The 16,347-nt window shown below is 33.2% G+C and overlaps 9 protein-coding genes across 9 annotated transcripts in view; 5 read left to right on the forward strand and 4 right to left on the reverse strand.

The window, feature by feature from the left end:
- Window positions 1-84: 84 nt before the first annotated feature.
- NAEGRDRAFT_61170 (uncharacterized protein) lies at window positions 85-465 on the forward strand (the record flags this gene model as incomplete). Its single annotated transcript, XM_002683003.1, has 1 exon — window positions 85-465. The coding sequence occupies one exon, from the start codon at window positions 85-87 to the stop codon at window positions 463-465; it is 381 nt and encodes a 126-aa protein (XP_002683049.1).
- A 339-nt stretch (window positions 466-804) lies between these two features.
- On the forward strand, window positions 805-1,065 carry NAEGRDRAFT_5216 (uncharacterized protein; the record flags this gene model as incomplete). Its single annotated transcript, XM_002683004.1, has 1 exon — window positions 805-1,065. A coding segment is annotated over one exon (261 nt), but the record flags the coding sequence as incomplete, so codon positions are not given.
- A 568-nt stretch (window positions 1,066-1,633) lies between these two features.
- On the forward strand, window positions 1,634-2,948 carry NAEGRDRAFT_56431 (RRP5 protein). The gene has a single exon (XM_002683005.1). It carries the CDS (start codon window positions 2,067-2,069, stop codon window positions 2,937-2,939), a length of 873 nt encoding a protein of 290 aa, XP_002683051.1. The 5' UTR covers window positions 1,634-2,066; the 3' UTR covers window positions 2,940-2,948.
- Window positions 2,949-3,169: 221 nt separating this feature from the next.
- NAEGRDRAFT_44973 (uncharacterized protein) lies at window positions 3,170-3,727 on the forward strand (the record flags this gene model as incomplete). The annotated part of the gene is made up of 1 exon (XM_002683006.1): window positions 3,170-3,727. One exon carries the CDS (start codon window positions 3,170-3,172, stop codon window positions 3,725-3,727), a length of 558 nt encoding a protein of 185 aa, XP_002683052.1.
- Window positions 3,728-3,845: 118 nt separating this feature from the next.
- NAEGRDRAFT_61174 (uncharacterized protein) lies at window positions 3,846-6,020 on the reverse strand (the record flags this gene model as incomplete). Its single annotated transcript, XM_002683355.1, has 3 exons — window positions 3,846-4,345; window positions 4,387-4,779; window positions 4,826-6,020. The coding sequence occupies 3 exons, from the start codon at window positions 6,018-6,020 to the stop codon at window positions 3,846-3,848; spliced, it is 2,088 nt and encodes a 695-aa protein (XP_002683401.1).
- Window positions 6,021-6,147: 127 nt separating this feature from the next.
- NAEGRDRAFT_37097 (adenylosuccinate synthetase) lies at window positions 6,148-7,565 on the reverse strand. The gene has a single exon (XM_002683356.1). It carries the CDS (start codon window positions 7,525-7,527, stop codon window positions 6,163-6,165), a length of 1,365 nt encoding a protein of 454 aa, XP_002683402.1. The 5' UTR covers window positions 7,528-7,565; the 3' UTR covers window positions 6,148-6,162.
- A 128-nt stretch (window positions 7,566-7,693) lies between these two features.
- NAEGRDRAFT_77691 (uncharacterized protein) lies at window positions 7,694-9,268 on the reverse strand. Its single transcript, XM_002683357.1, has 3 exons — window positions 9,148-9,268; window positions 8,710-9,103; window positions 7,694-8,635 (listed from the first exon to the last, which is right to left on the reverse strand). The coding sequence occupies exons 1-3, from the start codon at window positions 9,259-9,261 to the stop codon at window positions 7,770-7,772; spliced, it is 1,374 nt and encodes a 457-aa protein (XP_002683403.1). The 5' UTR covers window positions 9,262-9,268; the 3' UTR covers window positions 7,694-7,769.
- A 236-nt stretch (window positions 9,269-9,504) lies between these two features.
- Window positions 9,505-12,427, forward strand: NAEGRDRAFT_29437 (uncharacterized protein; the record flags this gene model as incomplete). Its single annotated transcript, XM_002683007.1, has 4 exons — window positions 9,505-9,785; window positions 9,848-11,204; window positions 11,247-11,576; window positions 11,618-12,427. Coding segments are annotated over 4 exons (2,778 nt in total), but the record flags the coding sequence as incomplete, so codon positions are not given.
- A 589-nt stretch (window positions 12,428-13,016) lies between these two features.
- Window positions 13,017-16,347, reverse strand: part of NAEGRDRAFT_44976 (uncharacterized protein) — a gene marked incomplete at both ends in the record, with an annotated part of 10,997 nt that continues 7,666 nt past the window's right edge. Inside the window, 4 exons of the mRNA XM_002683358.1 lie at window positions 13,017-14,267; window positions 14,386-15,351; window positions 15,465-15,813; window positions 15,948-16,203. Of these exons, the coding sequence (XP_002683404.1) occupies window positions 13,017-14,267; window positions 14,386-15,351; window positions 15,465-15,813; window positions 15,948-16,203 (2,822 nt within the window). The remainder of the gene's footprint in view (window positions 14,268-14,385; window positions 15,352-15,464; window positions 15,814-15,947; window positions 16,204-16,347) is intronic.

Raw genomic sequence — 16,347 nt, forward strand, 5'->3', positions numbered from 1 at the left:
AACTGTATAGGATATTACAACCACAAATATTTCTTTACATTTCTTTCATGGATAGCCATTACAGGGTTTTTCATTGTTGCAACAATGTCTAAAGTCATGTTCAAGACACTTCAACAACATGGATCCCAAAGTACATTTAATTTCTTTACTTTCAATAATCTATGGGTCTATATTTTGAGCTTTTGCTTTGGTTTCTCAATGTTTTTCTTTGCTGGCTATCATTTTAAACTTATAATTTGCAATACCACTACCATTGAATCTTTAGATAAGGAGAGAAGATTATATGAACAACATCACTGTGAGGCTCCCTATGATATTGGTGTATTGAGAAATATTAAATCAATACTGGGAGATAATCCAATTTTATGGCTTTCCCCTTTCCACATTGATTATGAGGGAGATGGATGCCATTATCCATTGAAATCATCCAACAACTATGAGGTTGTTGCTTCAGTTGATAATTAATATTTTCTAAAATTCATAAGAATAAACTCTAAAACCACAATAGTAGAAAAAATTTGGAGAGAATGAAAAGACGAGAGTTCATACTTCTGTAATCAAAACAATGATGATACGATTCTAACTGCGTTATCTTTCCGATAGTAATATGAGGACGCAAAACATCGATTTGCACGTCAGACTGATAATGGTCAAATACTTGTGTTAATAATGCTGTGTTTTATTATTTAAAATGATAATAATTTTAGAGAATAAAATATTTAAATAAAGAAAAAAATGGTTGAAGCCACTCCTATTATCAAAGTCAAAAACGCTTTAAAATTTTCAAAAATCCCAACAAGGCCAAAGAGATTCGACAAAGGTCTCTACCACGACACATTAATTCAAACTGGTAACCAAAGAAGTTTTTCGGAAAGAAAAACTAAGAGAAAATGGATGCCAAACTCTCACTGGGTTAAACTTTATAGTGAAGCTTTGGATACTAGAGTTCAATTGAGAGCCACATCCAAGGCTTTGCGTTGTATTGACAAGTCAGGTGGTCTTGATAATTATTTAATTGAAACTAGACCAGAGCTTGTTGGATCAAGATATGGCATTTGGTTAAAGAGAAAGATTTTAGCACAACAAGTTGAAAATAAGAAGGAAAAGGAATTGAATGAACGTTTGGAATCAACAGCACAAAGCTTGGCTACATTTTTGAAGGAAAATCCTTCCGAATATGAGCAAGTTATTAATTTTGAAAGACAGCAATCTAACGGAGAACAATTGCTTCAATACTTTAACTCACTCTCTCAAGACCAACAAAATCATTTGTTAAAACTTCAAGAAACTGAAATTCAAAATTTGAAACAAGGTTTAAAGAAGAAGAACTTCTTAGCAACTCTCGAAAGAAAGAAGCCAAAACAAGTAAAGAAGGAAGAAAGAGAATTGAAGAAGAATACCTACGTTTACGATATCCACTTGAGTGAAGCAAAGAGACGAGCTCTCACTTCAAGAAGACAAAAGAATATTCAAGAATACGAAAAATTACAAAAGATGGGCAAGGCTCAAGATGCTGCTGTGCAAGAAAATATATAAATTTAATATTAAATTTAAAGGTTACTAAGAATTATTAATTTAGTCTCGGAATGAGAGGGCTCAACTGTTTTATGCAATTTAAAAAAAATGAAACAAGCTCTGATATCAAAGATAAAAGCCAAAAAGCAAGAAGTTGTAAAATTTGATGAATCTAGTGACGAAGAAGAATCAAATATTACCATTCCACAACCAAGTTTAAAGAGGGCCCCTTCAAAATCGATACAACAATCAAACAAAAAAATCAAAACATCTTTTGCTTGGAATAACATCCCAACTTCTACAGCTGCTATCACCAACAATATCAAAACATTAGAAACTCCCTCCGATGAGGAATCTGATGAGGAATCTGACTATGAAGAAAAGGAGGAATCCACCTCACCTCATAAACACATCATGATGTTCACCACCTTACCGAAACAGAAATTGCAGAAATAGAAGAGTCTTTACCAAACAAGGCACCAACCAGTGAAGCAGATTTTGAGAGATTAGTTATAGGTGAACCAAATAATTCATTTTTATGGATTCAATACATGACATTTATGTTGAACACTTATGGATTCGAAAAAGCTAAGGAAATTGGTGAAAGGGCTGTTAATAGAATACACTTCTCCAAGGAAAATGAACGTTTCAATTTGTGGAGTGCAATACTCAGTCTGTATGTGTCAAATAATAGAGGTAATGTGGACAGTGTAATTGAAAAGGCACTCCAAGGTGCTAGTAAGCCACATCTTATTTATCTACAATACGCAAAGATTTTGAACAAGTTATACGAAAAGAAGAAGCAAAGAATGGATGCAACTGAAGAGGAAGAAGATTCACAAAGTGAAAATGAGGAAGATGAAGAATTAAAAAACAAGAGAGCTAATGAACTAGAAGAATTACTCACTAAAATTGACCAAGTTTATAGAAAGGCCTGTAAAAAATATAGAAATGAAAAGAAGGTATTTGAAGAATATGAACAGTGGTGTATTTCAACATTAAAGGACATCAAAAAAGCTGAACATGTATTGAATAGATCTTTGAAGGTTTATCCACAAAAAGAACACATTTCCCTCAAATCCAAGTTTGCAATCATTTTATACAAGTGTGAAAATACTATTGAGGCAAGAAATGCCATGGAAAACATAATACAAAATAGTCCAAAGAGATCTGATGCATGGTCGATATATTTAGATTGTGAACAACAACATACTAATGACCAGAGATATATCAGAGAGTTGTTTGAGCGTGTGTGCAATCTCACAACTCTTTCCACAAAAAAGATGAAATCATTCCTGCAAAGATATCTAAAGTTTGAAACACAACATGGTGATTCAGAGAGGCAAGAACACGTCAAACAAATTGCCAAAGAATATATCCAAAGCAAACTTGAAAAATCCAAGATTGATACTAATAAAGATTAATTCCACTTTAAAACATAGCCTGTGTGGTAAATATTGTATTCTTGTAAAGTTTTTGTATAGTCAACCTCCTTTCCACAATAATATAAACATGATCCAGAAGCTGAAGATAGCATAATTACTCTTTCTTTGAGGTCTTGGAAAGTATCTACCGATGCCTCACACTCTATGAAGAGTATTTTGTTTTGTGTCTTGACAAATATTTTCATTTTTTTTTAATATTAAAATAAAAAATGAGTGATGAAGATTTGAGCGATTCGGAAAGTGAAAATAACCAAGAGGAAGACGAGGAATTTACATCAGATGATGAACAGTTAACTGATAATGAATTTCAGGAATCAGATATAGAAGATACAATTCAAAGTGACGATAATATTGAAGAATTCGAACAAGGACTAACAATATCTAATAGAATGAGAGTGAAACACGCACGTAAATTATTTTTCGATGACAAACAAAAACAATATAATTCAATAATAGCTAAAGAAGTTTCTCAAAAAGTTAAAGAAAAATGGACAGATATTATGGATACGGTAGGAGAACAATCAATGTTTGAGTTTAATATTTTAAAAAGTTTGGTAAATGGTGATAGTCAATCTACCAAAGGGACTAGTACAACACATACAGAAGAATTAGAAATTAAACAAAAAGGAGATGAATGGGACTATACAATTGGATTGAAAGAGGAAATTGAGAAATCGCTCAACTCTATTGATGATAAGGAAGAAACAAGCGATACAGAAGAAAATGAATCAGAAGAGGACGAAGAAATTACTGATGATGAGGATTGAACAAATTTTCTTTTGTGTGAGGAAGTGGTTAATTTAAGTATTAAGGCTTTGCCTATTAGAGCTTTAACGAATTACTGAAGTATAAATCAGAATAAATACTTATTGGTCAAAGTATCTTTTATTTTATAGTTGTGGCTAATACTTCTTCTGCCTTTTTAATATAATTCTTAAGCAAGTAGTTTTCTAGCTTTACAAGTATTTGTGACATTTTGGGGCGTTTTTCTGGAACCTGAATACAATCAGCAACAATTTCTTTAAAGGCAGCTCTGTAGCTCGAAGGAATACAACTAAATTTGGAATCAATTTGTTTTTCAATATTACCAATGGAGTAATAGTTTGCAAATGCAATGTGTTCATTGGGATATTTAGCAAAAAATTCAATTGGTGATAAATCCATAAACATTTCAGCAAGAAGTATCCCATAACTATAACAATCAAGACTTGTAGATGCGGTTTTTGGTTCTAGGAGATCAGAATAGTGAATATAACCTGAAGTTCCACATATTGTCCCAGACCCAACACTTTGTTTTACAGCAATATCAAAATCAACAAGTCTCACTTTTGCAATTGTTTTGGGAGAATTTCTATGATATTTCAATGTAATATTTTCAGGTTTAACTGAAATAATGCTTAATAAACTCAAGTCTGTAATTACTTACTATCTCTATGAATAATATTTTTAGAATGTAAATAAGAAATTCCTCTTGCCACATTAATGAGAAAGAATAATAGCTCGAACACATATTCTCTAGTTTCCTTTGTAATTTGGGATTTAAAATCGGAAATAAACTTTCTTGCATTACAATCCATTAATTCCATGTAAATGAAAATGGAGGTTTCTGTTGAATTCTTCAGGATTCTAGCATTGTAAAATCTTATAATGTTTGGATGTGTTAGATAGGTCAATAAATTGATTTCTCTCACAGTTCTATCTTGATTATTCTGTAAAACAACCTTTTTGACGGCGCAATCTATTTTCCCCGTTATAGGAAGATTGACGGTACACTGTACAACCTTACCAGTTGCCCCTCTTCCCAATAAACGTTTCTCGCCTAAAAATTGTTTGAATGAATTTGTGAAATTGATTAATCAACATACCAACTACAGAGTATAAATCTTTTTCATTAGGAGATAATCTAACAGACAATCCACCAATACCATTATCACTTCCTTGTCTTATGTAATTATGAGCCTCAATTGAGGCAATGTCATATAATTTACCAGGATGAAGCATAACGTCAACCAAAAAAAACTTTTGAATAGTTGGATTTGATGCTTCACAATCAATAATTGATACAACATTCCAAGCATGATTTCCTCCATTAACATTTCCTCTAACCAAACGGCATCTGATGTCATTTACGAGACCGAATACAAATAAATGATCACATAAATATTTGAAAAGAATTGCTCTATGTCTACACACTCCAAAACGTATATCTCCTAACATGATTCTTTGACTTTTTGATTTCTTTAAAAAGTTTTCTATAAAAGCGTTTGATAATTCTACAATATTATTAGAATTTCCTCCAAAACATGAGTTGACATAATTACTAAGCAGGGAAAATAGCTCCAAAAGAGTTTTGCTGTTGAATTTGTTAGACTGAAATTTTGTTGTACCAAACTTCTTCATAAATATTGATCGAAACGTTTCTACTATTAACATTAACCCCTCATCCCTCTCTTCATCAATTACAATGATTTCTCTATTGGAAGAGTTTTTCCTTCCCCCATCAAGAAATATTTTTCTTCTATTAACACTCGAGATATGATCATCAAAATCCAAGAGTGAAGTATTCTTGTATTTCGAAGTTTCATCTCCTTTCACAATAGAATAACTAATATCTTCTGCCAGATATCTGAGTGATTTTAGAATGAAATACTTTTCCAAAGATAATATGCTCTTCACTGTAAAGCATTCATCCAAGTAATGAGTAAAATATTTCCTGATTCTCTCCACTAGGGTTTCAGCATTAATGAATAATTTAATTCTGGTTTGTGAATCAATTTTCTTTTGATTATCAACCAAACCCTTAATTGTATAAATGTTGTGATGAGAGGGTAGCTGGTTTTTTTCTAACATTGCAATACAATCACGAAATGCAGAGCTCAATTTTTTCTCTATATCTTTCTTTGCATCAGTAAACGTTGACTGAACAGAATTTCTTATTTTTTTGTCCTTTTTGTATGGGTGATTGTGGTGATTTTTCTTTTCGTCATAATAAAGTTGAAGAGCGAGTGCTTGATCATAATCGTGCCTTTCCGAAGAGGAAGCAGAAGGCTTTTCTTTCATTTTTGATTGTGCTAATAAAAAAACAGGTTTCTTTCAAGAATTTTTTAAAAAATTCCAATGAAAAGAATTCTGAATTGGTTGACTGGAATTTTTTTTAATGGAATTTTTTACATTGTTTAAAGGGTTTTTACACATGATATTTTTATTGAATTACAACAACAGCCTCTCTGCCTGCTCCTACACCAATCCACTTTACAGGAACACCAACTTTTTCCTGAATTCTCTTGACGAATGTTTGGGCATTTTGAGGCAAGTCTTCGAACTTTCTTACCTTTGAAATGTCAGTCTTCCATCCTGGATAAGTTTCATAAATGACCTCAACCTTATCTAAATCATCAGCACTGTATGGTACAGTGTCGAGTTCAACACCATTGAGTCTATACCCAACTCCCAATTTAACTTCATCTAATTGATCCAATACATCAAGCTTGGTTAAACACAACGCATTAAATCCATTAATCATACATCCATATTTTACAGCAACAACATCCAACCAACCACAACTTCTTGGTCTTCCTGTGGTAGTACCAAATTCACCACCAATTTTTCTTATCAAATCACCAGTTTCATCTTTTAATTCTGTTGGAAATGGTCCTGAACCAACACGTGTGCAGTAAGCTTTGATTACACCATAAACTTCTGAAATGGCACGTGGAGGAATACCCAACCCAGTACAGGCACCACCAATACAAGGATTTGATGAAGTAACAAATGGATATGTACCAAAATCCAAATCTAACATTACTGCATTGGCACCCTCAAGTAATACATCACGACCTTCAACATAAATTGCCTTATGAAGATAAGTGACTGTATCAATAATCATTGATTTGATACGAGGAATGAAAATATTCTTATAAGAATCCAATTCTCCTTGGGCATCGTAGCTATTCAATTCTTCGCAGGTTGGATATTGACTCTTTAAAGTTTTCAATAATTTGTTATATTTTTTCTCAAAAGTTTCAAAATCTGAAAGTAAATCTCCTGTACGTAAACCAGAACGAGCTGCTTTGGTTGTATAGGTTGGTCCGATACCACGTTTTGTGGTACCAATTTGAGAACCACTTTCTTTGAGAACTCCTTCTTGGAATCCATCAATTGCTTTATGGAATCCGAAAACAAGATGTGTACGATCAGATATCAGGATACGTTTCTCCAGATCATGTATAACGTTGTCATCATCATTTTTCTTCTTTTCCAACAGATTATCAATTTCGGAAAACAATTTTGGAATTTCCAATACAACGCCATTACCAATGAGGTTTATACAACCAGGGGTAAGAACACCTGAAGGTAACAAGTTAGTGGCATATTTACGACCTAATTCGTCAACAATTGTGTGACCAGCATTGGCACCACCATTATATCTACAAATAATTTGATGTTGTTTGGCAATGAGATCAACAAGTTTTCCTTTACCTTCATCACCCCATTGACCACCGATAACAGCACAAACACTAGCTTTTGGTTGTGTATAGTTACTTGTGCTAGATGACAGAGAACTCATATTGAAACAAAAAGAGAAAATAACAGAATAGTATTAGAGAATTTTTTTCACATTTTATTATTTGGGTTGTCTTCGTGTTTGTTGGTGTTTTATGTATTTTGAAGTGGGTACTTGCGAACTGGGCACCAGCTTGGTGGGTACATAGGAGATAACTTTACATTGTAATAATTTACTGTGGCACCACTACAATTAGAGCGGCACTTTTAATTACAATTGTTAATGTGTTAATCCTCTCTTGTGTTTCATTTAGATTTCATGGAAGAAACAGGTGGGTCTTGAACAGTCTGTTTGCTAATCAACACATAACCAGTCAATCCAGAAACAATTAAACATAAAAATGATGACAAAAGACCAATATCAGAACCAGATCCATGAGAAAATGTAAGAGAAAGCCAAACTAATCCAATCATTAAAGATGAAAGAGAAATTGTTGATAAAAAAATATCTGTACCACTAGTAATGTAGTCTCCAAGCATAACCAATGAAATGACAACAGCCCAGATAATAATTAAAATTCTAGCTCCAAGTAATGTAGACCACCTATAAATACTAATGGTTGCATCAAACAATTCTCTTGGTGAGTTGAACTGGCCTTCATGTACCTCACCTACATTGTATCCATTGGATGCCTTTAAAAGTTCTATCTCTCCATTTGTGCTCACTTGTCTACCAATGATAGTTACACCCTTTCCTAGTGCTGGCTTTTGGTCAATAAATTTAATTCTAATATCTCCTGCTTCACAACTGGTAAATAAATCAGCAACTTGCCAATCCAAAAGAGATCCTTCTACAAATCCAAATAAAGTACGCAATGTTTTTTCAAAATTTGATGGCTCATAGGCAGAAAAGAAATAGCCAGATCCAATATATTTGAAATTGTGTTGAGTATTAGCAACAGTTCCCCTGATGGATTCTAATTGATTTTTAGAGAAGGAGATGGTTCTTTCTGGAATTTGATTTTTTGTAATCAAAGTAGGTCCAATATGATATTTTCCAACTGATACCCCAGAAGCATGGCTCTTCATACTCGGAAATGGATTTCTTTGAGGATTATGATGTGCAGCTGGTTGGTCGAAAGCTAAACTTGGGATAAGATGGTCAACCCAGCCTTTTTATCAGAACCACCAAATTGAGTGAAGAATATTAATAAGAGTAAGCTACCCTCCAATTTTAAATACATACCTTTTGTATAATAGTAAGTTCTAACTGTAGTTTCAGAGCCATCTCTATTTTTTACTGTTTCGTCTCTAGAACTCTCTATCCACTGACAAAACTCAACTTGTCTTTTAACACTTAATGCATCGCTAAATGAAAGACCAAAATCATGATCAACAATAGGATAATCAGTTTGAACTTGTTCACTTGGTACGTGGAAGAAAATTAATTTTTGATTATTGGTTTCGGATGGTTTTGAATAAATAGGATCGTGAATAATGACAGCCTTATCAGATACTTCGTTGAATGCTCTGATCATCAATGCTGATTCATTCTCAGCATAAAAAAAGTACAATGGTCCACCAACCAGTACGATGAAAAACAAAAGATATAAAAAGTATTTTACACAAGTATTTTCTATCTGTTTCAAATGATTAACCGATGCAAACAAAAATAAAAACAAACCTCTAATTGACTGTTATTAATTATTCTAGATCTACCAACACGAGTGCTGAACACCGTCGAAAAAAAGCCTGTATGTCCTCTGGTAGAAGGATTACTGGGGAAGAACAATGTCATTGTTATTATTATTTTTTTAATGAATGTATTCTTCTTCTATCGGGGAAGAGAAGCAAACTGAAGAAAAAACACGTGGTAAACACGTTTTTCTACCAAAACTAATGGTTGCAGAAATCGGTTCCTCATTACTTTTGGTGGGTCTTTAAGAGACAATACTAAGAGCATTCGATGTAAAAAAGTGTTCAATATTATTTCATTCAAAAGAATTGTGTAATTAATTTTTTAAAAGAAAGACAGAAAAAAATGCCACCAAAAGACAACAAGAAGATACCCAACAAAAGTGCTACATCGTCGGGAGCAGGATTGAATCCAACATCAACACCTACAGAAAAGAAAAAACTGGATGCTCGTATCAAAACTTTAATAGAAAATTGTGTAAAGAAGAGACATAGATCATTTTTTGTTGTTGTTGGAAACAGAGCACGTGAACAATTGGTGCATTTGCACTACATGTTAGCAAAGGCTAGAGTTAAGACAGCACCATCTATTTTGTGGTGTTATAAAAAAGAATTGGGATTTATTGCGTAAGTAGAGTTCAATGATTCGGTAATGTATTTATTTCACATTTCAGTGATGCCAAGAGTAGAAATAGAACCATAATTAAAAACTATGGAAAACAAGGAGATGAAGAAGTTCAAAAACATTTAAATACCCCATTCAATTTATTCCTTTCTGCTAATGAAATTCGTTATTGTTATTTCAAGGAAACTCAAAATATTCTTGGTAATACATATGGAATGTTGGTTTTACAAGATTTTGAAGGTGTTACTCCAAATGTTTTGGCAAGAACTGTGGAAACAGTTGAAGGAGGAGGCATGGTTGTTTTGTTACTTCCAGAAATGAATTCTCTTAAACAACTTTACACAATGACTATGGATGTTCACTCTCGTTTTAGAACAGGCCATGAGGATGTGGAAATTACAGCTAGATTCAATGAAAGATTTCTTTTATCTTTGGCATCTTGTAAGAATTGCCTAGTTGTGGATGATCAACTTAATATTTTACCTATTTCTTCTCATATTAAGGACATCAAACCAATAGTTTTACAAGAAGAAGAAAGATTGGAAAATCACATATTATCTCCTAAGGAAAAGGATCTTGTTGATCTCAAACACAAATTAGAAGAGAATCAACCTCTTGGAACATTAGTTTCTCAAGCAAGATCACTTGACCAAGCTAAAGCTATTCTTAAATTTGTGGATGCAATTTCCGAAAAGTCTCTTCAAACTACTGTTGCCCTTTTGGCTTCAAGAGGTAGAGGTAAATCTGCAGCTTTAGGTCTTGCTATTGCATCTGCAGTTTCATACGGCTATTCAAACATATTTGTGACATCACCAAGCCCTGAGAACTTGAAAACACTTTTTGAGTTTATAATCAAGGGTTTAGAAGTTCTCAAATACAGGGATCAACAAGATTATGAAATTGTTCAATCAACAAATCCAGCTTTTAATAATGCTGTAGTTAGATTGAATATATTCAAAAATCACAGACAAACAATCCAATATATCCAACCAGAAGATAGTCAAAAATTAGGTCAATGCGAGTTATTGGTAATTGACGAAGCTGCTGCTATTCCATTACCTCTTGTTAAAAAGCTTTTAGGACCTTATTTGATTTACATTTCTTCAACTATTAATGGTTATGAAGGAACAGGTAGATCTCTTTCTTTGAAGCTTTTAGAACAATTGAAGGAAAAAGGTCAAAAACAAACAGGAAAACAGCTCACATCAGCAAGAAAATACTTTGAAGTTAAGTTGGAAGAGCCAATCAGATATGGAGAAGGAGATTCCATTGAAAGATGGTTATATGACGTTTTGTGTCTTGATGCTACTTCTGCAGTACCATTAAGTTCCAAATGTCCTCATCCTTCTGATTGTAACCTTTACTATGTTAACCGTGACACACTTTTTTCATATAATCAAGCTTCTGAGGCTTTCTTACATGTAAGTTAGGACATTATTTTTTATTTCTAACTCTTTCTGTAGAATATGATGTCTCTCTACGTATCATCTCACTACAAAAACACACCAAATGACCTTCAATTAATGTCTGATCATCCATCTCACCATTTATTTGTATTGCTTGGTCCAATTGATGAAAATAGCGCAACATTGCCAGATATTTATTGTGTTATCCAAGTTTGTATGGAAGGTAAAATTAATAGACAAACTGTTCTTGCAAATTTATCAAAGGGTCTTAACCCTGGAGGAGATTTGATTCCTTATTTGGTATCAAGACAATACCAGGAATCTGATTTTGCTGCCTTGTCAGGCGTAAGAGTTGTAAGAATTGCTACTCATCCAGAGTATAAGAGAGTATGTAGTAATTAATTTTATGAATAATTAACCGAAAAAAGATGGGCTATGGTACCAGAGCTCTTGAACTTTTAACTAAATATTACCAAAATGAAATTCAAAACCTTGATGATACACTCGAAGAAGACGAGAAGGAAACTGTTAATGAAGTCAGAGCTGTAGGATTGGCTAATGAAATTATAAAACCTCGTGGTAAAAACGAACTTCCTCCATTACTTCAATCACTTGAAGAGCGATCTCCAGAGCAAATTCACTACATGGGAGTTTCATATGGTATGACACAACAACTTTATAATTACTGGAAGAAGAACGGATTTGCTCCAGTCTATATTCGTTTAACCTCTAATGAACTTACAGGAGAACATTCATGTGTAATGTTGAAGTCACTTTCTACAACTCCTGAAGATACAAGAAATTGGCTGAATTCCTTTGTTGAAGATTTCAAACGAAGATTCCTTGCATTACTTTCCTACGATTTCTCTACATTCAACGCAGCACTTACACTCAGTATCTTGGATTACAAGATGGAAGATAATAATGAGTTAGGAAACAAATCACTTACTGTTTCTGAAATGGATCAATATCTCTCCAAGTTTGATTTGAAGAGACTTGCCTCTTATTCAAAGAACTTGGTTGATTATCATGTAATTCTAGATTTACTTCCAACTTTAACAAGATTTTTCTTTTTGAATAAGATGCCATTTAACTTGTCATATGCCCAGGCAGCAATCTTGTTAGGTGTAGGTTTGCAACATAAAAAAATAGAAGATGTTGGAAAGGATATTGATTTGCAAAGTAATCAAATCTTGGCCCTCTTCAATAAGAGTATTAGAAAGTTTGTTAAATACTTCAAGATTATTGACAAGCAACGTTTCATCTCTGCCTCAAGTTTAATTCAACCAAAAGTTGAAGATAATATGGAAGAAAGTGAGGATGAAGCAAATGAAACCGATAAGGGAAATGTTGCATTTGAGGAATTAGATGAAATGGAAAGCGAAGACGAAGATGAGAAGAAACCTGCTTCTAAAGACATTTTGGATTTATTTGAAAAACCAATAGAAACAGACGAGAGATTTAAAACTGCTTCCAAGAAAAGAAAACAAATTAGTAAGGACGCCAAGGAAGAAGAGCCAGAAAATAAGAAGAGAAAAGATGATCCAAAGAGAAAGGAGTTCCTCAAGCAAGCTATTTCTAACAGTGAATTTAAAATATCAGGAATTTCTGAAGAAGATTTAGAAAAGGGTGTTGAGGAGAGTGGAGGTAAGGGAGCTCTTGCTTCTGGTTCTGTCATTGTAGGAACACAAAAAGAGGAGCAAAAAAAGGAAGTGAAAAAGTATATGATGAAGAGTGAAAAGGAAATCAAAGAAATTGAAAAGAAATACCAAAACCAATTATTCAAGAAGGGAGGAAAGAAGAAGAGAGATGTTAAACATTAAATAATTATTCTTTTGTACTGTTTGGTCTTGGTGGCTTAAGGATTGGATTTAGCGTACTAGCTGTTTTTCTAATGACTCTTCGAACCGGAATTATGGGTTCTTCAGGCGGTTCGGATGGGGTTGGTTCTGCAATCCTAACTTTTATCTTTTTAATATCTGTGCTGTCTTGGGCTTCTGTTGTTGATAGAAATGTAGGATTTTGGGTTGGCTTTGTGGCCACTGCTCTTTTTCTTCTGGTTGACTGATCAGATTCAGGTTCCATTGTGCTTCTCAAAGGTTGAGTTTGAATTGTGGATTGATTTTGTGAAAGTGGTTTGGGCATACATGACATTCTTCTTGTTGGTGCTCTTTGTTGTCTGACTCCTTGAATTGGGTTTTTAAACCCCACAAGTTGTTCTTTTGTTTTTTCCTTAAATGTTTCAATAACACTTTCCTTAATAGATTGTAGCTGCAAAGAAAATTGTTTGTTAGAAGAATTTCCATAATCAATATCTTCTGAAATATCAATCAATTTTCCTCTAATTTTAGAAAAGATGGTTGCACTTTCTTCCGAATCAAAATAGGACAAACATTCATCAAAAAAGCTGATCTCGATATCCAATTGAAGTATTCCATTAGCACAAGTGTCGTCTGGAAGAAGCATACAACAATCATTAAAATTTTTAAGAAGCTCTTTTTTAAGTTCCCTACAGACAAATGTTGGAAGATCAGCCCTAGCCTTCATGTTAGCTTCGTGGTGAACTAGTGCTAGTCCAAGAAGAGTTTCTATCATATAGCTTCTAATTGTTGTAGGTGTAGAGGCAGTTGCCCACCTGAATCCTGGATCGATAATACCTTTGCGAAGAGTGCTGGAGAGAGCAATAGCTTTTCGTCTTAGCCATTTCTTCAAAATTAAATTCGATAACTTGTCGAAAGTATTGTACATATCCCTTACTAGCGAGGAGTTACTGAACTTTTCTTTTGGCTTTGTTTGAATTGGTGTCATATTCTCAATATCCAAATCATCAATGTCAATATCATCAAGGTTGTCATCTATTATTTCTAAATCCTCCTTACAAAGAATTTTCTCATCGAATGTATGTAGTATTTTTTCTAAGGCACCTCCCATATTGATCAATTCATATATGTTTCTCAATAATATCATTAGTTTCTTGTCTGGGTTAAGTCCACTATTAGAATATTGAGACAGGATTGCTGAGAAAGTTGTGCTTTTGCTTGTTTTCATTGAGTTAAGAATATCTTTTTCATCAATATCCTTTGATAATTCAAATAATGTGTCGCCAAATGACAACAATGTCTCCACGAACATTTTTTTAATTTCTGAAAAATTCTGTTTGAATTGTAACAAAATAAAACACTCACAGTGTACTTACATCTCCTGTTGTTGTTACTATTGTCAAGATATTAAGCAACTCATATATGTGTTTCATAAATAATAATGGGAGTTGTGTCGTGTTGCTCTCTTTTACAATTATCCAATCCTCCTTATCATGTAATATTCTTATCTCTTCCATTGTTCTTTCACAATATTTGGTGATTGTCTCAGTTTTCAATTCTTGAGCAAAGTTAAAGAAAGGCACCGAAAATTTTGTTTTGATTTTCAATTCAGATATTGAATCCAACTTGGTAACAAAGTAATTCAAACTCTCAATAATAAATGACTGATTGCACTCGATACAATCTAACTTTTCAAATAATTCTCTACATAAAACTGAAAAAAGGTTGCAAATTTCAGTAAAAATTGACTCAATTTCAGCCTCTTTTTGTATTTTCTTTTCCCTATCTTTTAATGTAGCCAAGTCTGAAAAACCTCTTTTTGACTTTTTTTGTTGGTTTGGTTCAAATTTATCGTCTAAACTGTATTTGGAAAACTTCCAAATTATTTGAAGGTTATCATATAAAATATCACACAACTTTTTTACAGACTCTGCAACCAATAATTGGTAATTGGTATCAACCTTCTTTGTTTGATTTGTTTCAAGGGAGTCAAAAGACCACATGATTTCCTCTTCCAATAATAGGTGCTCAATGTCCATTCCTTCTGCTTGGTCATAAAAATCCGTTTCCCCTCTAAAAGATTTACCACTCTTAAGTTTAATAGAAGCATTTTTTTCTTCAATAGAAGAGAAAATGTCTTGCATTTTGTCAATTAATGAATTAAATTGGTAACTAATAAAAAATTTGATTGGATCAACTTGTTTTGCATCCAATAAATACAGATATCCAACGTATCTTTCCTTTACTTCAATGGAAACGCTTGAATCTTTAAGTTTAGAATAGAGTTCTGTTTTGACCTCATCCACCTGGCTCATTATTTGTTCTCTCAAGGATATCAAAACCTTAGAAGAGGTATTTCCCTTGATAAAATACTTTGCTTTTTTGTAGTCGAGGATAATTTTCTTATATTCTTTCTATTGAAACTGAAACAATTTTTTCTGTCAAAAGTACTTACTCTTTCTCTATTTTGTTTAATGTCGGAAGGAATAATAAATAGAAATTTGAGTTTGTCTACGATATTTACCATTGATCTAATTTCTTCTCCCATTTGTTGTGTTTTTATCATTGGCGAAAATAAGTTCTTACAGTATGATTGCAAATTATCAAATGATTGTTCCAAACCAGCAACTGCATTGTCATTAAATATATTTCTTCCTTCTCTATCGCCTATTAAAAACTCTTCCAACTTGTCTTTGAGGTAAATATATTTTTCCAGATTATCATGCACAAATTGTCTCAGTTTGTTAGATTGAATTTCTTTTCTCCTAGTACAAGTTTTTTTAGCGTTCTTCAGTGCTGAAAAGCTAAATTTAGCATGAAGATTACCTAAATATTTTGTAGGAATAAAACCATCCTCATATGGATTAAGGCCATGCTTAAGTTTTGAGGGTTGAAGATTTCTGAACAACGTAATCAATCGGAAATGTAATGAACTTACTTTACAAGATCAAGAGGATCATCACATCTGTCTTGATCCGTTGGGTTTTTTTGTTTTTTTATCCCACTTTGTTTCTCTTTGTGGAGCTGTAAACGCTCAAGTAAATCTTCCACCTTACTTGCTTGCCTCCATGTTGAGGGTGCTGAATTAAGTACTTCTTCTTCATCGATAATTTCGTCTTCTTCCTCCTCCTCCCCATCATCATTAAACCAGTCATCCTCTTCCTCATCAATTTTTGTTTCACTTTCCTTAGAGTCTGCAAAACTTTCCTCGGATTGACCATTTTTTTAAATATTTTATTAATATTCAATCTTGTAGAGGGTTGGTCGGGATTTGGCAATCTTTACCCTAGAAGAAATTCGTAGTTTAGCATCAGAAAACTCTTGTTGGAAAGTACGTG

The sequence above is a fragment of the Naegleria gruberi genome (assembly GCF_000004985.1).
Source record: "Naegleria gruberi genomic scaffold NAEGRscaffold_1, whole genome shotgun sequence".
Taxonomy (NCBI): Eukaryota; Heterolobosea; class Eutetramitea; order Acrasida; family Naegleriidae; genus Naegleria; species Naegleria gruberi.